The sequence below is a fragment of the Amblyraja radiata genome, chromosome 13, assembly GCF_010909765.2.
Source record: "Amblyraja radiata isolate CabotCenter1 chromosome 13, sAmbRad1.1.pri, whole genome shotgun sequence".
In the NCBI taxonomy this organism is placed as follows: domain Eukaryota; kingdom Metazoa; phylum Chordata; class Chondrichthyes; order Rajiformes; family Rajidae; genus Amblyraja; species Amblyraja radiata.
This window is the reverse complement of record NC_045968.1, coordinates 6,202,289-6,221,532: the sequence shown is the minus strand read 5'-3', so window position 1 is coordinate 6,221,532 and position 19,244 is coordinate 6,202,289. Positions and strand designations below refer to the sequence as shown.

At 39.8% G+C, this 19,244-nt stretch overlaps 1 protein-coding gene across 1 annotated transcript in view; it reads left to right on the top strand.

Moving 5' to 3' along the window:
- cul3 (cullin 3) overlaps positions 1 to 6,905 on the top strand; it is a 62,045-nt gene extending 55,140 nt beyond the window's left edge. The window contains exons 14-16 of the mRNA XM_033031137.1: positions 1,524 to 1,710; positions 4,496 to 4,641; positions 5,003 to 6,905. Of these exons, the coding sequence (XP_032887028.1) occupies positions 1,524 to 1,710; positions 4,496 to 4,641; positions 5,003 to 5,134 (465 nt within the window). The 3' untranslated portion in view covers positions 5,135 to 6,905. The remainder of the gene's footprint in view (positions 1 to 1,523; positions 1,711 to 4,495; positions 4,642 to 5,002) is intronic.
- The last annotated feature ends 12,339 nt before the right edge of the window (positions 6,906 to 19,244 follow it).

Genomic DNA, 19,244 nt, shown 5'->3' with positions numbered 1-19,244 from the left:
CTTTATTCATCAGGAGAACCAGGTCATGATCAATGATCAAGGGTCACGAGACGGCGGTTTTGCTCATTATTTGGTAGGGGCCCCATGAAGTCCATTGAAAGTTTTCCCATGGCCTTGGCTAGTTTACTATCGGTACTTTTATGGTAACATCTGGGTTATGATGGGCACAGATGATGCACTGCTGACACAATTTCTCTGTCTGCCCACCAGGTCTGGGCAGGATCATGTGAAGCATCATCCTATGCATGCACACTGGAGCTACAGCTACTCCTACCTCCACAAGGGACCAGCTACCATCTGATTCCATGTTTGCTCCCTGTTTCTCATTTCTCCCATGTTCCCGCATCTCCATTTAATTTTACTACATTTTTTTAAAAGTTGCTTGCTTTATGCTCGCAATTTCTGTCCGTTTGCTCTTTTTGCCCCGAGATCTGCCTACTCGTTCCATTTCCGCTTCTTACTTTCCCCTTTCTGGTGTGCCATTGCTTTAATCACTGGTATCTCTGCACGCAGCTGCACCATTTCCATCAATTCTTGTTTGTGTTTTGGGCTCTACTCCTGGGGACTCCTGATGTAATCCATTTACACGTTTGCAGATGACGCCACCATAGTGGAACAGATCAGAACAATGATCAGATGAAATACAGAAAGGAAATAGAAAGCTTGGTAACATGGTGTCACGGCGACAACTTGTTCTGTAATATCAGCAAAACAAAGTCGACTACAGGAATCTGGGTGGAGTACACACTCAAGTCTGTAACAATGATTCTGAAATAGGTAGGAAGTAGTCCAGAGCTTCAAGTTTCAAGGTGTAAATATTATCATCAATTATCTTGGTCATAGCACATTAATACTATGACCAAGAATGCATATCACGCCTCTATTTCCTCGCACGGTTAAGAATATTTAGACACTACTATGACTCTCATCAATTTCCATAGACGCACCACAAAAGGCATACCATGGAGATGCATCACAACTAGGTACGACAGCTGCTCTGCCCAAGACAGTTGCAAGGAGTTGTGGACATAGCCAGTTCATCACTTGTTTTATAATCTGCTCAAAACACACAGTCTGGGGGAACTCAGCAGGCCATTCAGCATCTGTGGAGGGAAACGGACAAGCGATGGTTCAGTTTGGGGCCCTTCTTCAGTCTGATAAGCTTTTTACAGGAGAATGATTGCTATTGTCTTTCATCATCTACTCGTGAAGGCTTCAATAAGCCAATTAATTTGAACGTCTACTGTCCTCAATGTTTTAGTTTCAGGATGTCCCTCGCCTGATTGCTTTCGATAGCGTTAAAGTATACTTGCAAGTTAAATTGTGAACAGGTTTTTATTCCTATTTTGAAGATTAATTCTCATTCCATTAAATATCTTCTATCCACATAATTCTATAACTCCTGAATATTCTTTAACACATGATTTTTCAGAAAGTAATAACAAATAGATGGTAAGAACTTTACAGTTAGTCACGGTGCAATTGTTGGTATAATTTTTTTTAAATATCATCTTTATTTCCAGGAAATCCAACAAGAAACAGATATTCCTGAACGAGAATTGGTCAGAGCTCTCCAGTCATTAGCATGTGGGAAACCAACGCAACGAGTCCTTAGCAAAGAGCCCAAGTCAAAAGAAATTGAGCCTGGTCATGTTTTTATAGTGAATGATCAGTTCACATCAAAATTGCACAGAGTCAAAATCCAAACAGGTTTGTTGATTTAAATTTGTCAGTAATGTTTTAATATGATAACAATATCACTGAACATAATATTCCAAATGCAGCCTCACCGATGTCTTATGTAACTGTAACATCATATCCCAACTTCTATACTCAATACCCTTATTGATGAAGGCAAATGTACCAAAAGCATTCTGGACACATGACACCACTTTCAGGAGGCTCTGTACTGGTCCTCCTAGATCCCTCTGCTCTACACTCTCCTGGGCCCTGTCATTCACTGTGAAGGGCTTGCCGTAGTTTGACTTTCCAAATTGCAACATCTTGCACATGCCTGCATTTAAGCCCGTTAACCTTTCCTCAGCTGATCAACATCCTGCTGTAATTTTTGATAACTATTTTCGATATCTACAATACCCACACTTCAGTGCCATCTGCAAAATTACCAATCATGCCTTGTACATTCGCATTCAAATTATAGATATAAACCACAAACAGCAATGGGCCCAGCACCAATCCCTGAGACACTCCTCTAGTCACAGGTCTCCAGTCTGTAAAGAACCTTCCACCATCAGCCTTTGCTTCCTTCCATAAAGACAATTTTCTGTTCAATAAGCAAGCTCTCCCTTATCCCATGCGATCTTATCGTCCAGAGCAGCCTACCAGGTGAAATCTGATCAAATGCCTTGCTGAAGTCCATATAGACAATGTCTATGGCTTATCCCCAGGGATACGCTTGGTTCCAGCTGCCGATAAGCATGCCTCCTTAATTTTGCTGACCAGAGCCTCAGTTTCTCTTGTCAAGCAGGCTTCCTTACTCCCACCTGCCTTACCCTTCGTTCTAACAGGAGCGTGTATACCCTGAAGGCTTGTCATTTCACTAACCGGGCTTTCCTTTACCCACAATCAGCATACTCCAATCAGTTTAAGCAAGTACCTCTCTAGTAGCATCAAAGTTGGCCTTGCCCCAGTTCAGAATTCTAACTAGTGGGCCTGCCCTGTCTTTATCCATAATGACTGGGAAATAGAAGATGTAACCTATTCAAGAAGAAGGGCAACAGAAATCAGAAAACTATAGGCCAGTTGGCAAAGCATCTGTCAATGAGAAAATGCTCGAATCATTAAGGAAAAATGGCAGGAAAAAAATTAAGAAAATCAAAAGATAATCATGTCGAATCAGTGGTTTTATGAAAGGGGAATAATGTTTGACAGATTTTCCAATGGTCTTTGAGGATGTAAGAAACAGGATAGATAAAGGGAAACGAGCAGATGTGGTGAATTTGTACTTCCAAAAGGCATTTGATGAAATGCCAGATAAATGTTTTTGCATGATAAGAATATGGGGTTGGTGGTAATAATTTGGTGAGGATAGGGAGTGGGAGGAGTCGGTGTGACCAAGTCATTTTTTTGTATTGGCAAAAAGTAAAGAGTGAGTGCCACATGGATCAGTGGTGGGGCCTTAACTAATTATAATCTGTATATGTAATCTGAAACAAATGTACTGTAGCCACTTATGCTGCTGGTACAAAGCTCAGTGGGTTAACAGATTGTGAAGCCACCAATAGCCTCCGTGGGAGGAATGCAGTTATCCGTGTTAAAGAATAAAGAAAAAGTAAATTATTATTAAACAGAATGAAGCTGCAGAATGCTGGTGCACCATACTAATGGTGCATGAAATTTAAAGGATTGGCATGTATTTACAGCAAATAATCAGGAATAATAATGGAGAGGGGATAGAGTGTATACATAGAGAATTTTTGATGTATCTTTGAGACAGCAACTGTAGTATGATTTGTAATTTTGTTTATATTTCTAGACAAATATAGTTAGATTAAAACAGTGCAGAGAAAGTCCACAAGATTAATTCCTGAAATGAAGGAGTTGATCTGCGGAGAGAGTGTGAGAGATTGGTGTTGTGTTCATTGGAGTATATAAGGATGAAAAGTATTTTTTCAAAAATATAAGGGAAAGATGGGAGAATATTTTCCTTAATGTGGGTATATAGAATTGGAGGGAAGAGGTCACTGATGTTAAAGATCTATGATGTTAAGGGTGATGATGAGCTATTTCCTCTCATCCAGAGTAGTAGTGGAGATAAGGTAATTGAATGGATTAAGGTGCAGATTGAAAGATTTTTGCATCACAAGTCATTTGAGAGGCAGGGGGAAAGAACGGGTAAGTGGTATGGAAGCCCAAATAAGTTGAAAAGAATCAGGAAGAATGGAAACATGGCCCCATGATCTTGCTCTTCATTTAATCTCGTGGTTGATAGAAGCTAGGCTTCCATCAGCCACGACATGACTAAACGGAGAACAGAATAAAGGGGGCATTTGTTCTATTCTTCCTGGGGTTTTTTTTGTACTTTCTGTTCAATGTTCCAATTTACCATCTGTTTCTGTTCAAAATGTTGAATATTTTTACGTTTCTGATAATTTTCTGAATGAAACTTCTTGTATTCAGTCAGCTGGAGCACCTTTTTAAAGTATATTATTACTGGAGAACATCAGAAAAATGGGCCACCTGACCCCCTCAAGCTTGCCCCACCATTCAAAATGGCTGATCTTCTAGGCCACATCTCCTCATCTATGTCAATTCCCCATAGCCCTCAATTCTCTAATCTTTCAAGAATTTAATGACTTCCTCTAAGTATTTCTAGTGATGTAACCTCAACGATCCTGTGGGATTGAGAATTCAAATGTCTTCTCTTTTCCTTGAAGGGAGGTTAAGTTTACCACACACTGATTTTCATGTGTTGTGAATTTGGTGCTATTTGATCCTCGATGTTTTAATATGACTTTTGGGGTTTAACTTTCAGTTGCTGCCAAACAAGGAGAGTCTGACCCAGAAAGAAAAGAAACACGACAGAAAGTTGATGATGACAGAAAGCATGAAATTGAAGCTGCCATTGTACGCATCATGAAATCCAGGAAGAAGATGCAGCATAATGTTCTGGTGGCAGAGGTACAAGAAATTTAAATTTCATCTATAAAAATACAATGTCTGTTTTAAAAAACAAAAAAAACAAAAAAAACTTGATTTCTGCAAACATCATTGAATGTGTTTTCATTAATGTCAAAGTTCAAGATTGCTAGAATTACTAAACAAGTATTTAATTAGTGAGGATATGATGAAAAAGTACTACACCAAATTACTGACATGCACAATTCTCCCGCACGAGAGCAATGAAACGTGAATGACTTTTGCAACACGACCAAACCACAGGGCCATTCATGAACAGTATCTATAACTCTTCAACAATTTTAATGTTTGTCATTACAGACCACATTAAAGGAATGCTACCCTTCTCCCTCTCTATCCATAGGTGACCCAGCAGCTGAAGGCTCGTTTCTTACCAAGTCCAGTGGTAATTAAAAAAAGAATTGAGGGACTTATTGAGAGAGAATATTTGGCACGAACACCTGAGGATCGTAAAGTATACACTTATGTAGCATAAGGTGCATTCAACCAGTTTATCTTCTGGACTGTATAATCGCATGAACTGGGAGGTTCGTTTTAAAAATATTAAGAAGACCTTCTCCAAATAAATTGCAGTAAGTGTACTAGATTATTCAGATCAAGCCCTCGTTCCCTGTGATAATTTTGAACAAAAATGGACCCAACTTCTGGTGGCTCGCCATTTTACCCTTGTAGAGATCATCCTTAAGAGTTCTTCGGGAAAATGTGAATGTGTTTTCATTTTGTTTTCAGTACTGTACAAAAAAAAGGAAATAAAATTTAGAAAACGTGAAATACCATCAATAAAAATAAAATAATTGTTCGAATTTCTTTTTCCCTGATTCTCAATGTTTATGTCGAGGAATTTTTCCAAGTGTTTGGCACCTCCGTGCTTGTAAGGATTGGGTATATAAAGCTGGTTAAATGAACTGCAACTGCCTCGCATATTGCCTTGCTTTTGCAGTATTTTGCTGGGAAGAAGGCTTTAATGTGAACTCCAAAATAGTGAACACATTTATAAAATGGCAAAAATGTGCTATTAAACATGTTGTATTTTACCATTGGATGCAAGTTGCTGCATGATTTATTTTTAGTCAATCTTTGGATGGGGTCCCATTAAACTGCCTGTATTATCGCTAAAGTTGTATATTGTTTCATTATGTCGGTGGCAAGTGCAGTCCATACCCAGTTACTTCTAAAGTTGGAGTTTTTATTTTAGTGTGTATAAAATGTATAATATTTTTTTTTGCTGTTGTACTCACTGCGAATAATAGCTTGTACAGGGCATTGTTTTCATCACACTTGTAGACAGGAATTAAAAATACTAGCAAACTAGAGAAAATCCCCGTTGTACACAAGATGAATACAGTCATTAATCTGTTAAGATGAATAGGCTTTCTTTGTTTTCATCAGAGAAAAGAAGCATTAAGATAGATGTGGCAATGCATGGAAAGAGCATTAAAGAATAACTCTTATTTAACTACAGTTGTGGATAAGCTGAAAGCTTTTCCCTAGTTTACTTTTGATTTGTCTGTATTAAACAAACCAAGGCTGGCTCAGACAGTTAAAAACGGCCATGCCTTCCAGTCGAGGGGAAATCGCTTTCGTTCAGGGATAGTACTGGTTTATGGGAACAGTTTCCATTTCCATAGTATTGAGCATCATATGTACATGGGAGGCCATGGTCTAACATGTTTCATAGACTTTCAATGATTTGCAGCATAAATCAATTTGTTATATTAATTGGTAGATATTTCTTTGAATTGCGGTTGCAGTGATTTTTTTAAAATATATTTAATGCTGTACATGGAAGCAACAGAACTACCAAATAAATGTCTCCTGGATACTCTGCTGAAAATAAATGATGGGGTGGGAGAGAGCTACCTCAATAATCCACATTTTCTCTTGTGACTTTTCAGTATATCCACAATTAAATTTGAGTTGGTCTTTTGAAGCCCCAACCAGTGCTATAAATGGAGTGAGAATGGATGCAAGTGATCCCTTCTGGATTAAAATTTTAATTAAAAGTTGAACAAACTTTTGGTGACACTTAATATATGCATAATTATCATAATTTATGTTTCAAAGGTTAATCTTAATGGGTTATTGATTTTTTTTTTTTAAGTTCTTGACGTTTGTTATTAGAGATGTATGTCAGATTGTTTGCTGTACTGCTTTTTAAGGGCACATTACAATCAATCCAGTTCGGCCAACGTCTTTGTTATGATGCCAGCCAATTGAATATACATTAAAGATTCTACACTTAAGTACAGAGTTGAATGTTTTGATGTAACTGCTAGGAAAATACAAAGGAAATGAAGTCCATTTAAATAAAAGCTCTGACTGGAGAAATTGTTTCTACAAACTGCACCTTTTTTAGGTGTTTCTGCCTGCTATTTTTGACCAATCATTTTTAATTTAGTTAATCTGGTATAAAGGTACAGAATTACTTTCATACCTGGAAATTTCTTGCAGAATTTTTCTTCATTGCTAAATTGATATATAAATTAGAGATCAATTTGATACAATTGGAGTCACTTTACTTTAAATACAAAGCTTTTATCTCCATTCTCACTACATCCTTAGAATCAAGGATATAGTGAGGATGAATATATGTTCATTCTCATTACATATTTAGAATTAAGGATTTAGCAACCTACTGAATACTCTCTAAATTCAAGAAAGTTACTTTTTTGTGTGGACATGTATGCTATTACTAATACCTTGGAATACATGCTGTTATTAAAATGGTTAACTGGCCGTCATATTTCAGGGTTTACAGGGTATAGATTTGTGTCTTGAATTGTCAAACCATTAACTTTTAATCTGTAAAAGGGTCTCGACTCCAAACGTCACCCTTCCCTTCCCTCCAGAGATGCTGCCTGTCCCGCTGAGTTACTCCAGCGTTTTATGTCTAACTTTTAATCTAAGTTTGATTCAGTTCTCTACTTTTCCTAATTTGTAGTTTTAGTTTACTCGTTTAGTTCTTGGGATATGGAGTGCTGACGTGGTCAGCATTTTGTGATTTCCTTGCTGAACTGGGAAGGTTATGGTGAGTTGCTTTTCTGAACAAAGTGGCCTCTTACTTGCCTGCTTCAGAACTTGAATGAAGTCTCACATACCAGATAACGCTGGTAGTTTTCCTTCCAAAAGGATTTTAATAAACTGGTTGGGTTTTTTTAAGACAATCCAGCAGATTTATGGGGACTTTGACTGATGCTAATAAATATTTATATTCAGATTTTTTTTAAATTAAAATTCTTATTTTGCCACAATTGTATTTGTATTTGCAGTTTCTAGTTCATTAAGGCAATTTGATAATGATCAATCAATCAATCAATAATGATAAATCTGTTAATTTTTTTTCATGTGTTGATCTTCAGCCACCCTTGTACTGGTTTTTGTTTTGCTGAATTATCTTATGAATAAATAACTAGTGCTGCCAGGAGAAGTTGATCAACTGGATACACCAGTCATTTTCTAACGTCTGCATTATCCCTGGGCTCTGAAAGTCTAACCATGCAATCATTATTGCTATCACCTGACCTTGAATATTATTTCAAGAAGGAAGGAACTTGACGCTGAATATTCAGAATGGATGACCCAGTGTAAGTTTGTTCTGTAAAACACAATGTATCGATTCATACAAAAATATTGCTGATTGCTCATTTGCTGAACAAAATTTTAATTCCGTTTATACAAGTTTTGTTAATATTAAAATTGTTTCCAGTACTTTTGTCTTCCAGTGCTTTGAAACAGAACCAACAACTTCGTCTACCAATAATCTTAATTAAAAAACAGTTGCATTTGAATAAATTAACTTGATTTGTTTGTAATTTGGAGAGGAGACAAAAATTCTATATCATTTTTAATTGCGTTATCCCAAGATTTTAATTTTGGTAACCACACCAAGCGGGTTAGCCGCCGAGTTGTGTCATAATCTAAATTGACAATATTATATTTCCATTCGCAAATAGTGCAGGTATCTGCTCAGCTGGTTTAGTAAATATATCAAATGCAATTCTGGCATTTATCACAAGTATTATTTCCAGTGTTCTTCTGAAAAGTAGTATGTTGTATTTGTTGTATAATATAACATTTTCTATCCCTATTTTGGAATACATAGCCAATCTCTGCTCAAGACTGTTACTGGGGGGCAGTGTTAACTGTGAGGAGGATGCTAGGAGGCTGCAAGGTGACTTGGATAGGTTGGGTGAGTGGGCAAATGCATGGCAGATGCAGTATAATGTGGATAAATGTGAGTCAAAGTAGCCTTTATTGTCATTCAGACCTTGCGGTTTGAACGAAATTTGTTGCCTTGCAGTCCTACATATAGTACAAAATGACAAAAAACACACAATAAACACAAATTAACATCCACCACAGTGAGTTCACCAGGCACCTCCTCACTGTGATGGAAGGCAAAAGTCTTAAGTCTTTGTCTCATCCCTTCTTATTCTCGCTCTGCGCCGAGGCGATCCAGGCTTCAGATGTTGTGACCCCGCCGGGCGATGGTAAGTAATGTCAGTCCCGCGGCTGAATCCGAGCTCCGCGAACGGGCCGGTTCAGCTCCGCAGCCCGGGGAGGTCGAAGCTGCCGAAGCAGCGGCCTCCCAGTGCAGCGGACGTAGCTGTTGTTGCGGGAGCTCCGGAGAACAGGTCCGCAACCTGTGACCGAGCTCCCGACACTGGGCCCGCGGTCGGGTCGGGTGGCCGCTGGTTATAGAGGTTAATCCACTTTGGTGGATTACTTTTGTTAATCCATTTTGGTGGATTATAAGAGGTTATCCACTTTGTTGGCAAAAACAGGAAAGTAGACTATTATCTGAATGGTGGCCGATTAGGAAAAGGGGAGATGCAACGAGACCTGGGTGTCATGGTACACCAGTCATTGAAAGTAGGAATGCAGGTGCAGCAGGCAGTGAAGAAAGCAAATGGTATGTTAGCATTCATAGCAAAAGGATTTGAGTATAAGAGCAGGGAGGTTCTACTGCAGTTGTACAGGGTCTTGGTGAGACCACACCTGGAGTATTGCGTACAGTTTTGGTCTCCTAATCTGAGGAAAGACATTCTTGCCATAGAGGGAGTACAGAGAAGGTTCACCAGACTGATTCCTGGGATGGCAGGACTTTCATATGAAGAAAGACTGGATAGACTCGGCTTGTACACGCTGGAATTCAGAAGATTGAGGGGGGATCTTATAGTAACTTACAAAATTCTTAAGGGGTTGGACAGGCTAGATGCAGGAAGATTATTCCCGATGTTGGGGAAGTCCAGAACTAGGGGGTCACAGTTTAAGGCTAAGAGGGAAGTCTTTTAGGACCGAGATGAGAAAATCATTTTTTACACAGTGGTGAATCTGTGGAATTCTCTGCCACAGAAGGTAGTTGAGGCCAGTTCATTGGCTATATTTAAGAGGGAGTTAGATGTGGCCCTTGTGGCTAAAGGGATCAGGGGGTATGGAGAGAAGGCAGGGATGGGATACTGAGTTGGATGATCAGCCATGATCATATCGAATGGCGGTGCAGGCTCGAAGGGCCGAATGGCCTACTCCTGCACCTATTTTCTATGTTTCTATGTTACCATTTTTCTGATGCTCCTGCTTGAATAAATGAAATCATTTTCATTATTCATTTTCGCTAATAGAAATGTATTACCTGTGTGTACTTGCTGCAAACTTGAGAATTCTGTTTCTCTGATCAAAAATATAGTAATCATTTTATTATTTCATCTGAATTTTACATTTCAAATTTGAATGAATGAATAAGTTTATTGGCCAAGTATCCACATACAAGGAATTTGCCTTGGTGCTCCGCCCGCAAGTGACAACGACATACGTAAAACATTAAACATTAATAATAAAACATTATTGATTAAACATGTGAATTAAATAAAATACCAGAGCAAAAGGAGGCTGCAGGTTTTTGGTTATTGAGTAGAGCTGCTGCTCGTGGGGAAAAAGGCTGTTTTTATGTCTGGCTGTGGCAGGTTTGACAGTCTGGAGTCGCCTTCCAGAGGAAGTGATTCAAAAAGTTTATGGCCAGGGTGAGAGGGGTCAGAGGTGATCTTACCCACTCGCTTTCTGGCCCTTGCAGTGTACAGTTTGTCAATAGAGGGAAGGTTGCAGCCAATAACCCTCTCAGCTGATCGGACGATTCGCTACAGCCTCCGTGTGTCGTGTTTGGTGGCTGATCCAAACCAGATCATGATGGAGAAGGTGAGGACCGACTCTAAGATGGCAGTATATAATTGGACCATCATTGCCTGTGGCAGATTGTGCTTCCTCAGCTGCCGCTGTGGTACATCCTCTGTTGTGCCTTTTTGACTGTGGAGTCGATGGTAGCTCCCCGTTTAAGGTCCTTGGAGATGATGGTTCCCAGGAACTTAAAAGACTCCACAGATGTGACTGTGGTGTTGTTGATGGTGAGTGGAGTGAGGGGAGGGGAGGGGGCGCTCTCCGAAAGTCTACTATCAATTCCACTGTCTTAAGGGCATTGAGCTCCAGGTTTTTGCGATGGCACCAGGCCACCAGCTGTGTCACTTCCTGTCTGTAGGCAGATTCTTCCCCATCCTGGATCAGGCCAATCAGGGTTGTGTCGTCCGCAAACTTGAGAAGCTTGACAGAGGAGTCAGTGGAGGTACAGTCATTGGTGTAGAGAGAGTAAAGTAGAGGGGAGAGTACACAGCCTTGCTCCTATGCTGAGGGTTTGCGGGTCCGAGATGTGCTTCCCCAGCCTCACATGCTACTTCCTGTCTGTCAGGAAGCTGGTGATCCACTGACAGAGGGGTTCAGGCACAGTCAACTTGGAAAGGTTGGAGTGTAGTAGCTCTGGCACAATGGTGTTGAATGTAGAGCTAAATCCAGCAAACAAAATCCTTGCATAGGTCCCCTGGCGGTCTAGGTGCTGGAGGGTGAAGTGCAGGCCCAGGTTGACTGCGTCATCCACAGATCTATTGGCCTGATATGCAAACTGCAGAGGGTCCAGCAGGGGGTTTGTGATATTTTTCAGCTTGGCCAGCACAAGCCTTTCAAGGGTCTTCATGACTACAGAGGTCAGTGCGACAGGCCTATAGTCATTAAGACCAGTAATCCTTGCCTTTTTGGGTACAGGGACAGTAGTGGAGACTTTGAAGCAGGCAGGAACAATACAGGTTTGCAGGGACTGGTTGAAAATGTCTTGTGTAGACCGGTGCCAGTTTTTGACTGTGGAGTCGATGGTAGCCCCCCCCATTTAACGTCCTTGGAGATGATGGTTCCCAGGAACTTAAAAGACTCCACAGATGTGACTGTGGTGTTGTTGATGGTGAGTGAGGTGAGGGGAGGGGGAGCTCATTTTGTGGTAATATTGAGCGTGTGCACTTTACACTGGCACTTTCACTGTCTTGGATAGAACTGCACAGCCTACTCAGATGATATCCAAGCATATCTCCCCTGTGTCACTTCAAGATATTTTGAATTTGAATTTTGGGTAAATACTTGCATTTTTTAATCTATAAGCAGAGAAAATTGTTGGTTTATTGAGTGATTGTGGCACTGCTTGAACACTATATATGTGAGAGAGAGAGAGAGAGATAGAGTCAATGTCAGCATGGCTTCTTGTAAGGAAATAATGATTGATCGAAGTACCTGTACTGGGATTTTATGACGCATTGCTGTTAATGTGAAAATAATGGAAGTACTATACTTGTGTTGCATTGAAGGTCATTGTGGAAAATTGTAAGATGTTGTGTGAGATAACATTAGTTTAGAAAGAAATTGGGTACCTACGCAAAGTAGATATAAATGGGTCGTCTTCTGATTGGCAAGTGATAACAAGTGGCGTGCCAGTGCTCATGCTTTTGCTATTTATATTTGTGACTTGGATGAAGACGCTGCACATATGGTTGTTAAATTTGTTGATAACATATTGATAAGAATGAAAGTAAGTTATGAAGAGAATATGAGGGGGCATCAAAAGGATACAGATAGGTTAAATAAATGGACAAAGAGCTGGCAAACTGAGTAAATATGGACCAATGGAAATTATCCAGAATGTTATGATAATTAATAAAACATATCTAAGTGTAAGATTGCAGAACTGTAGATGGGTGGTGTCTACAATTTCACCAATAGTTAACAAGCGGGTACAATGGATAATTAGAAATGCTAACAATTTATTACAAAGAGAATTATATGCAGAAGTAGGGAGGTTTTGGTTGGTATATAATTTCTTTGACAATCCTTTTCAAGTGCAATTTTTTTTCTGAGTACTTTTGAGTTTTGGGAAATCCATTAATGATTGGCGAAAGTAGGTGCTTTGAATATTTTTAAGGCAGAAGCTGAAAGATTCTTCATTAGTGTTGATGAAAAGGAATGCGATGTGGGAATGCAGAGTTATGGATGCGATCGATTTGGCAGTGATCATATTGAATGGTAGAGTAGGCTCAAAGGTCCATGCGGGCGACTCCTTGTCTGAATTAGTATATTCATTTTCAGCTGTTGTTGAGTTCCTGAACTTTGATCCAGTGAGAACAAATGATAGTTATGTTTTTGAGTGTGCTCATTTGAAAACTGAGTTATGGCACTCCATTGAAGCTTCTTAGTCCTTCTAGGTGGTAGAAGTTTTGAGATGCTGTGAATGTATCTGAGGCAATTAATGCAGTGTGTCTTGTGAATAGCACCGTACAACCGTGATGCATTTTGATGTAAAAAAACGTTGTTAAGGTGGTGGATGGGGTTCTATCAGAAAAGTCCCATCATTACTGCAGCAGTTTGACTAGGGGTATTATGCCAGCCATCGAGTTAAAACTAAGGGAAGGATTCTTATTTTATAAGACAGTTTGTTATTCAGCAAAATCTATTTAATTAATGCAATTTAAAATGTAGTATTTGGGAATGGAGTTGTTCATATATGCAGAAATGCAATAATTTTAGCAAAAATTCTTGCTCGCTCTGCTAAAACTTGATTTCTCCTGCAAGATGGTAAGAAGGAATTCATCGCATAATGCAAACGATTATTTTTTTATTGGTACAATAAGTGAGCAATAACTGAGATGCAAATCATTAAAATCGATCAAAAGCCATTTACAGTGCATTCATAAAGTATTCAGACCCCTTCATTTTTTCCACATTTTGTTACTTTACAGCCTTATTCTAAAATGGATTCAATTCATTTTTTTTATCGCCAATTTACACACAATACCCCACAATAAAAAAGTGAAGACAGGTGTTTTTGCAAAGTAATTAAAAAAGCATTTTTGTAAAGTAATTAATAAGAAATAACTGAAATATCACATTTACATAAGTATTCAGACCCTTTACTCAGTACTTTGTTGAGGTACATTTGGCAGCGATTACAGCCTAAAGTCTTTTTGGGAATGACGCTGCAAGCTTAGCACACCTGTATTTGGGTAATTTCTCCCATTCTTCTCTGCAGATCCTCTGAAGCTCTGTCAGGTTGCATGGGGAGGTCGATGCACAGCTATTTTCAGGTCCCTCCAGAGATGTTCGATCGCGTTCAAGTCCGGGCTCTGGCTGGGCCACTCAAGGACATTCACAGACTTGTCTCAAAGCCACTCCTGCGTTGTCTTGACTGTGTATTTAGGGTTGTTGTCCTATTGGAAGGTGAACCTCCGCCCCAGTCTGAGGTCCAGAACGCTCTGGAGCAGGTTTTCATCAAGAACCTCTCTGTACTGTGTTCCGTTCATCTTTCCCCCGATCCTGACTAGTCTCCCAGTTCCTGCTGCTGAAAAACATCCTCACAGCATGGTATGCTGCCACTACCATGCTTCACTGTAGGTATGGTATTGGCCAGGTGATGAGCGGTGCCTGGTTTCCTCCAGACGTGACGCTTGGCATTCAGGCCAATGAGTTCAATCTTGATTTCATCAGGCCAGAGAATCTTGTTTCTCATGGTCTGAGAGTCATTTAGGTGCCTTTCGGCAAACTCCAAGCGGGCTGTCATATGCCTATTACTGAGGAGTGGCTTCTCTACCATAAAGGCCTGATTGGTGGGGTGCTGCAGATATAGTTGTCCTTCTGGAAGATTCTCCCATCTCCACAGAGGAACTCTGGAGCTCTGTACAGAGTGACCCATCGGGTTCTTGGTCACCTCACTGACCAAGGCCCTTCTCCCCGATTGCTCAGTTTGGCCGGGCGGCCAGCTCTATGAAGAGTCCTGGTGGTTCCAACGTTCTTCCATTTAAGAATGACTGAGGCCACTGTACTCTTCGGGACCTGCAATGCTGCAGAAATTGTTTTATACCCTTCCCCAGATCTGTGTCTCGACACAATCCTGTCTCGGAGGTCTATGGACAATTCCTTTGTCTTCATGGCTTGGTTTTTGCTCTGACATGCACTGTCAACTGTGGGACCTTATATGGACAGGTGTGTGCCTTTCCAAATCGTATCCAATCAATTTAATTTACCACTGGTGGACTCCAATCAAGTTGTAGAAAGTTCAAGGATAATCAATGGAAACAGTATAAACCTAAGCTCAATTTTGAGTGTCATAGCAAAGGGTCTGAATACTTATGTAAATGTGATATTTCAGTTCTTTCTTTTTAATAACTTTGCAAAAAGTTCTAAACACCTGTTTTCGCTTCTTCATTCTGCGGTATTGTATGTAGATTGATGATTTAAAAAAAAAAAAAAGGAATTTAATCCATTTTAAAATAAGTCTAACCTAACAAAATTTGGAAAAAGTGAAGGGGTCTGAACACTGAATGCACTGTATAGTGTGAGATTTCAAGATGCTTTAAACTAATTATTATAGCCAGGAATATTAATTTCACACGGTAAAATTGTATGTTGCAGCTAACGTGTCAATATTTCTAAATAATGTTCCCACACAGGTGTGAAATATGTTGTTATAAATCACAATAATTGGAAAACCTTGCTTTTTCAGTGTATGTATCCTGTGACTTCTGTGTTATCATGTATTAATCTACTCCTGTGCATTGTGCTTAAAGTTATCTAAATGTATCCTCAAATTCAAAATTAGCAATGCCTTGATTTTCTTTTAGTTCCTTTATTAACCATTTATATGAGCAGTGGCAAGAAGTTTTAATTTTATAGAAAGAATGGCTACATTTCTGGAGATTGTACCCTTTATTACAAAGGGAAATTTTTTAAAGAACGCAACTAGCGGGTGAATTTTACTGCAAGTAAGTTTTGTGTGGGGGGAAAAAAAGGTTGAAGTGCAGAACATTAAATAATGAAAACCTCGCAGCTGTGAAAGGCTTTGTGGTGTATTTTTTTTTTTTAAGTGACTAGAGGCTATTAACTTTTTCTACTTAATCCTTATGACTTTAGAGACTTTAGAGGGGAGACTTTAAACTAGAATGGTTGGGGCGAGGGACTCAAATAGAGAAAGCTAGTAGACAGAATGGGAGGCAGGAAGCAGAAAAGGGAAGCACTCGGCCACAAGAGGAGAAAGAAGAAAAAGGAAATAAACAGAGAATAAGATGCGGGGGGTTTCTTAAATGTGCATATTTTAATGCTAGGAGCATTGTAAGAAAGGTGGATGAGCTTAGAGTCTGGATAGACACCTGGAAGTATGATGTTGTGGCGATCAGTGAGACATGGTTGCAGGAGGGCTGTGATTGCAAACTAAATATTCCAGGATTTCGTAGCTCCAGGTGTGATAGAATTGGAGGGGCAAGAGGTGGAGGTGTTGCATTGCTAGTCAGGGAAGATATTACAGCAGTGCTTTGGCAGGATAGATTGGAGGGCTCATCTAGGGAGGCTATTTGGGTGGAACTGAGAAGTGGGAAAGGTGTAGCAACACTTATAGAGGTGTATTATAGACCGCCAAATGGGGATCGAGAATTGGAAGAGCAAATATGTAAGGAGATAGCAGATATTAGTAAGCACAGGGTAGTGATTGTGGGAGATTTCAACTTTCCACACAGACTGGGAAACACATTCTGTAAATGGGCTGGATGGTTTGGAGTTTGTAAAATGTGTGCAGGATAGTTTTTTGCAGCAATACATAGAGGTACCTACTAGAGGAGGGGCAGTGCTGGACCTCCTGTTAGGAAATGAGACGGGACAGGTGGCGGAGGTATGCGTTGGGGAGCACTTCGGGTCCAGTGATCACAATACCATTAGTTTCAATATAATTATGGAGAGGGTCAGAACTGGACCTAGGGTTGAGATTTTTGATTGGAGAAAGGCTAACTTTGATGAGATGCGAAATGATTTAAAAGGAGTGAACTGGGACATTTTGTTTTATGGGAAGGATGTAGAAGAGAAATGGAGGACATTTAAAGGGGAAATTTTAAGAGTACAGAATCTTTATGTTCCTGTTCGGTTGAAAGGAAACAGTAAAAATTGGAAAGAGCCCTGGTTTTCCAGGGAAATTGGACATCTTGTTCGGAAAAAGAGGGAGATCTACAATAATTATAGGCAGCATGAAGTGAATGAGGTGCTTGAGGAGTATAAGGAATGTAAAAAGAATCTTAAGAAAGAAATTAGAAAAGCTAAAAGAAGATATGAGGTTGCTTTGGCAAGTAAGGTGAAAGTAAATCCAAAGGGTTTCTACAGCTATATTAATAGCAAAAGGATAACGAGGGATAAAATTGGTCCATTGGAGAGACAGAGTGGACAGCTATGCAGAGCCAAAAGAGATGGGGGAGATATTGAACAATTTATTTTCTTCGGTATTCACCAAGGAGAAGGATATTGAATTATGTGAGGTAAGGGAAACTAGTAGAGTAGCTATGGATACTATGAGTTTCAAAGTAAAAGAAGTACTGACACTTTTGAAAAATATAAAAGTGGATAAGTCTCCAGGTCCTGACAGGATATTCCCTAGGACATTGAGGGAAGTTAGTGTAGAAATAGCCGGGGCTATGACAGAAATATTTCAAATGTCATTAGAAACGGGAATAGTCCCCGAGGATTGGCGTACTGGGCATGTTCCATTGTTTAAAAAGGGTTCTAAGAGTAAACCTAGCAATTATAGACCTGTTAGTTTGACTTCAGTGGTGGGCAAATTAATGGAAAAGATACTTAGAGATAATGTATGTAAGCATCTGGATAAACAGGGTCTGATTAGGAACAGTCAACATGGATTTGTGCCTGGAAGGTCATGTTTGACTAACCTTGAATTTTTTGAAGAGGTTACTAGGGAAATTGACGAGGGTAAAGCAGTGGATGTTGTCTATATGGACTTTAGTAAGGCCTTTGACAAGGTTCTTCATGGAAGGTTGGTTAAGAAGGTTCAATTGTTGGGTATTAATGCAGGAGTAGCAAGATGGATTCAACAGTGGCTGAATGGGAGACGCCAGAGGGATGGCTGTTTGTCGGGTTGGAGGCCAGTGACTAGTGGGGTGCCTCAGGGATCTGTGTTGGGTCCTTTGTTGTTTGTCATGTACATCAATGATCTGGATGAAGGTGTGGTAAATTGGATTAGTAAGTATGCAGATGATACCAAGATAGGGGGTGTTGTGGATAATGAAGAGGATTTCCAAAGTCTACAGAGTGATTTAGGCCATTTGGCAGAATGGGCTGAAAGATGGCAGATGGAGGACAATGAATACATTGGCAGGACAAATCAAAATAGGACGTACATGGTAAATGGTAGGGAATTGAAGAATGCAGTTGAACAGAGGGATCTGGGAATAACCGTGCATAGTTCCTTGAAGGTGGAATCTCATATAGATAGGGTGGTAAAGAAAGCTTTTGGTATGCTAGCCTTTATAAATCAGAGCATTGAGTATAGAAGCTGGGATGTAATGTTAAAATTGTACAAGGCATTGGTGAGACCAAATCTGGAGTATGGTGTACAATTTTGGTTGCCCAATTATAGGAAGGATGTCAACAAAATAGAGAGAGTACAGAGGAGATTTACTAGAATGTTGCCTGGGTTTCAACAACTAAGTTACAGAGAAAGGTTGAATAAGTTAGGTCTTTATTCTCTGGAGCGCAGAAGGTTAAGGGGGGACTTGATAGAGGTCTTTAAAATGATGAGAGGGATAGACAGAGTTGATGTGGACAAACTTTTCCCTTTGAGAATAGGGAAGATTCAAACAAGAGGACATGACTTCAGAATTAAGGGACAGAAGTTTAGGGGTAACATGAGGGGGAACTTCTTTACTCAGAGAGTGGTAGCGGTGTGGAATGAGCTTCCAGTGGAAGTGGTGGAGGCAGGTTCGTTGGTATCATTTAAAAATAAATTGGATAGGCATATGGATGAGAAGGGAATGGTGGGTTATGGTATGAGTGCAGGCAGGTGGGACTAAGGGAAAATAATTGTTCAGCACGGACTTGTAGGGCCGAGATGGCCTGTTTCCGTGCTGTAATTGTTATATGGTTATGAAATCTGTGTGTTTTGGGATGTTTACTGTGGGTCACCTTACCTGACACAAGGTTGGGCCTGGTTGAGGACAGCAAAGATTTCTAAATCTTATTGAGCTCCATTGATCAGATTATAAAGAGATTCCGTAAACTAGCCTTGTGCTCCAAACATTAGAGATCTACCCAGTCAGTCCAAGGGTAAGCCTGCCTAAAGAATGCTCATGAAAAATGATCACATTATGGATTTGCAAAAGCAGATTCTAGAATCTCTTATTCATTTTAGAAGCATCCCAAATATTAGAATGAACTAATTTGCTCAACAGTGAAAG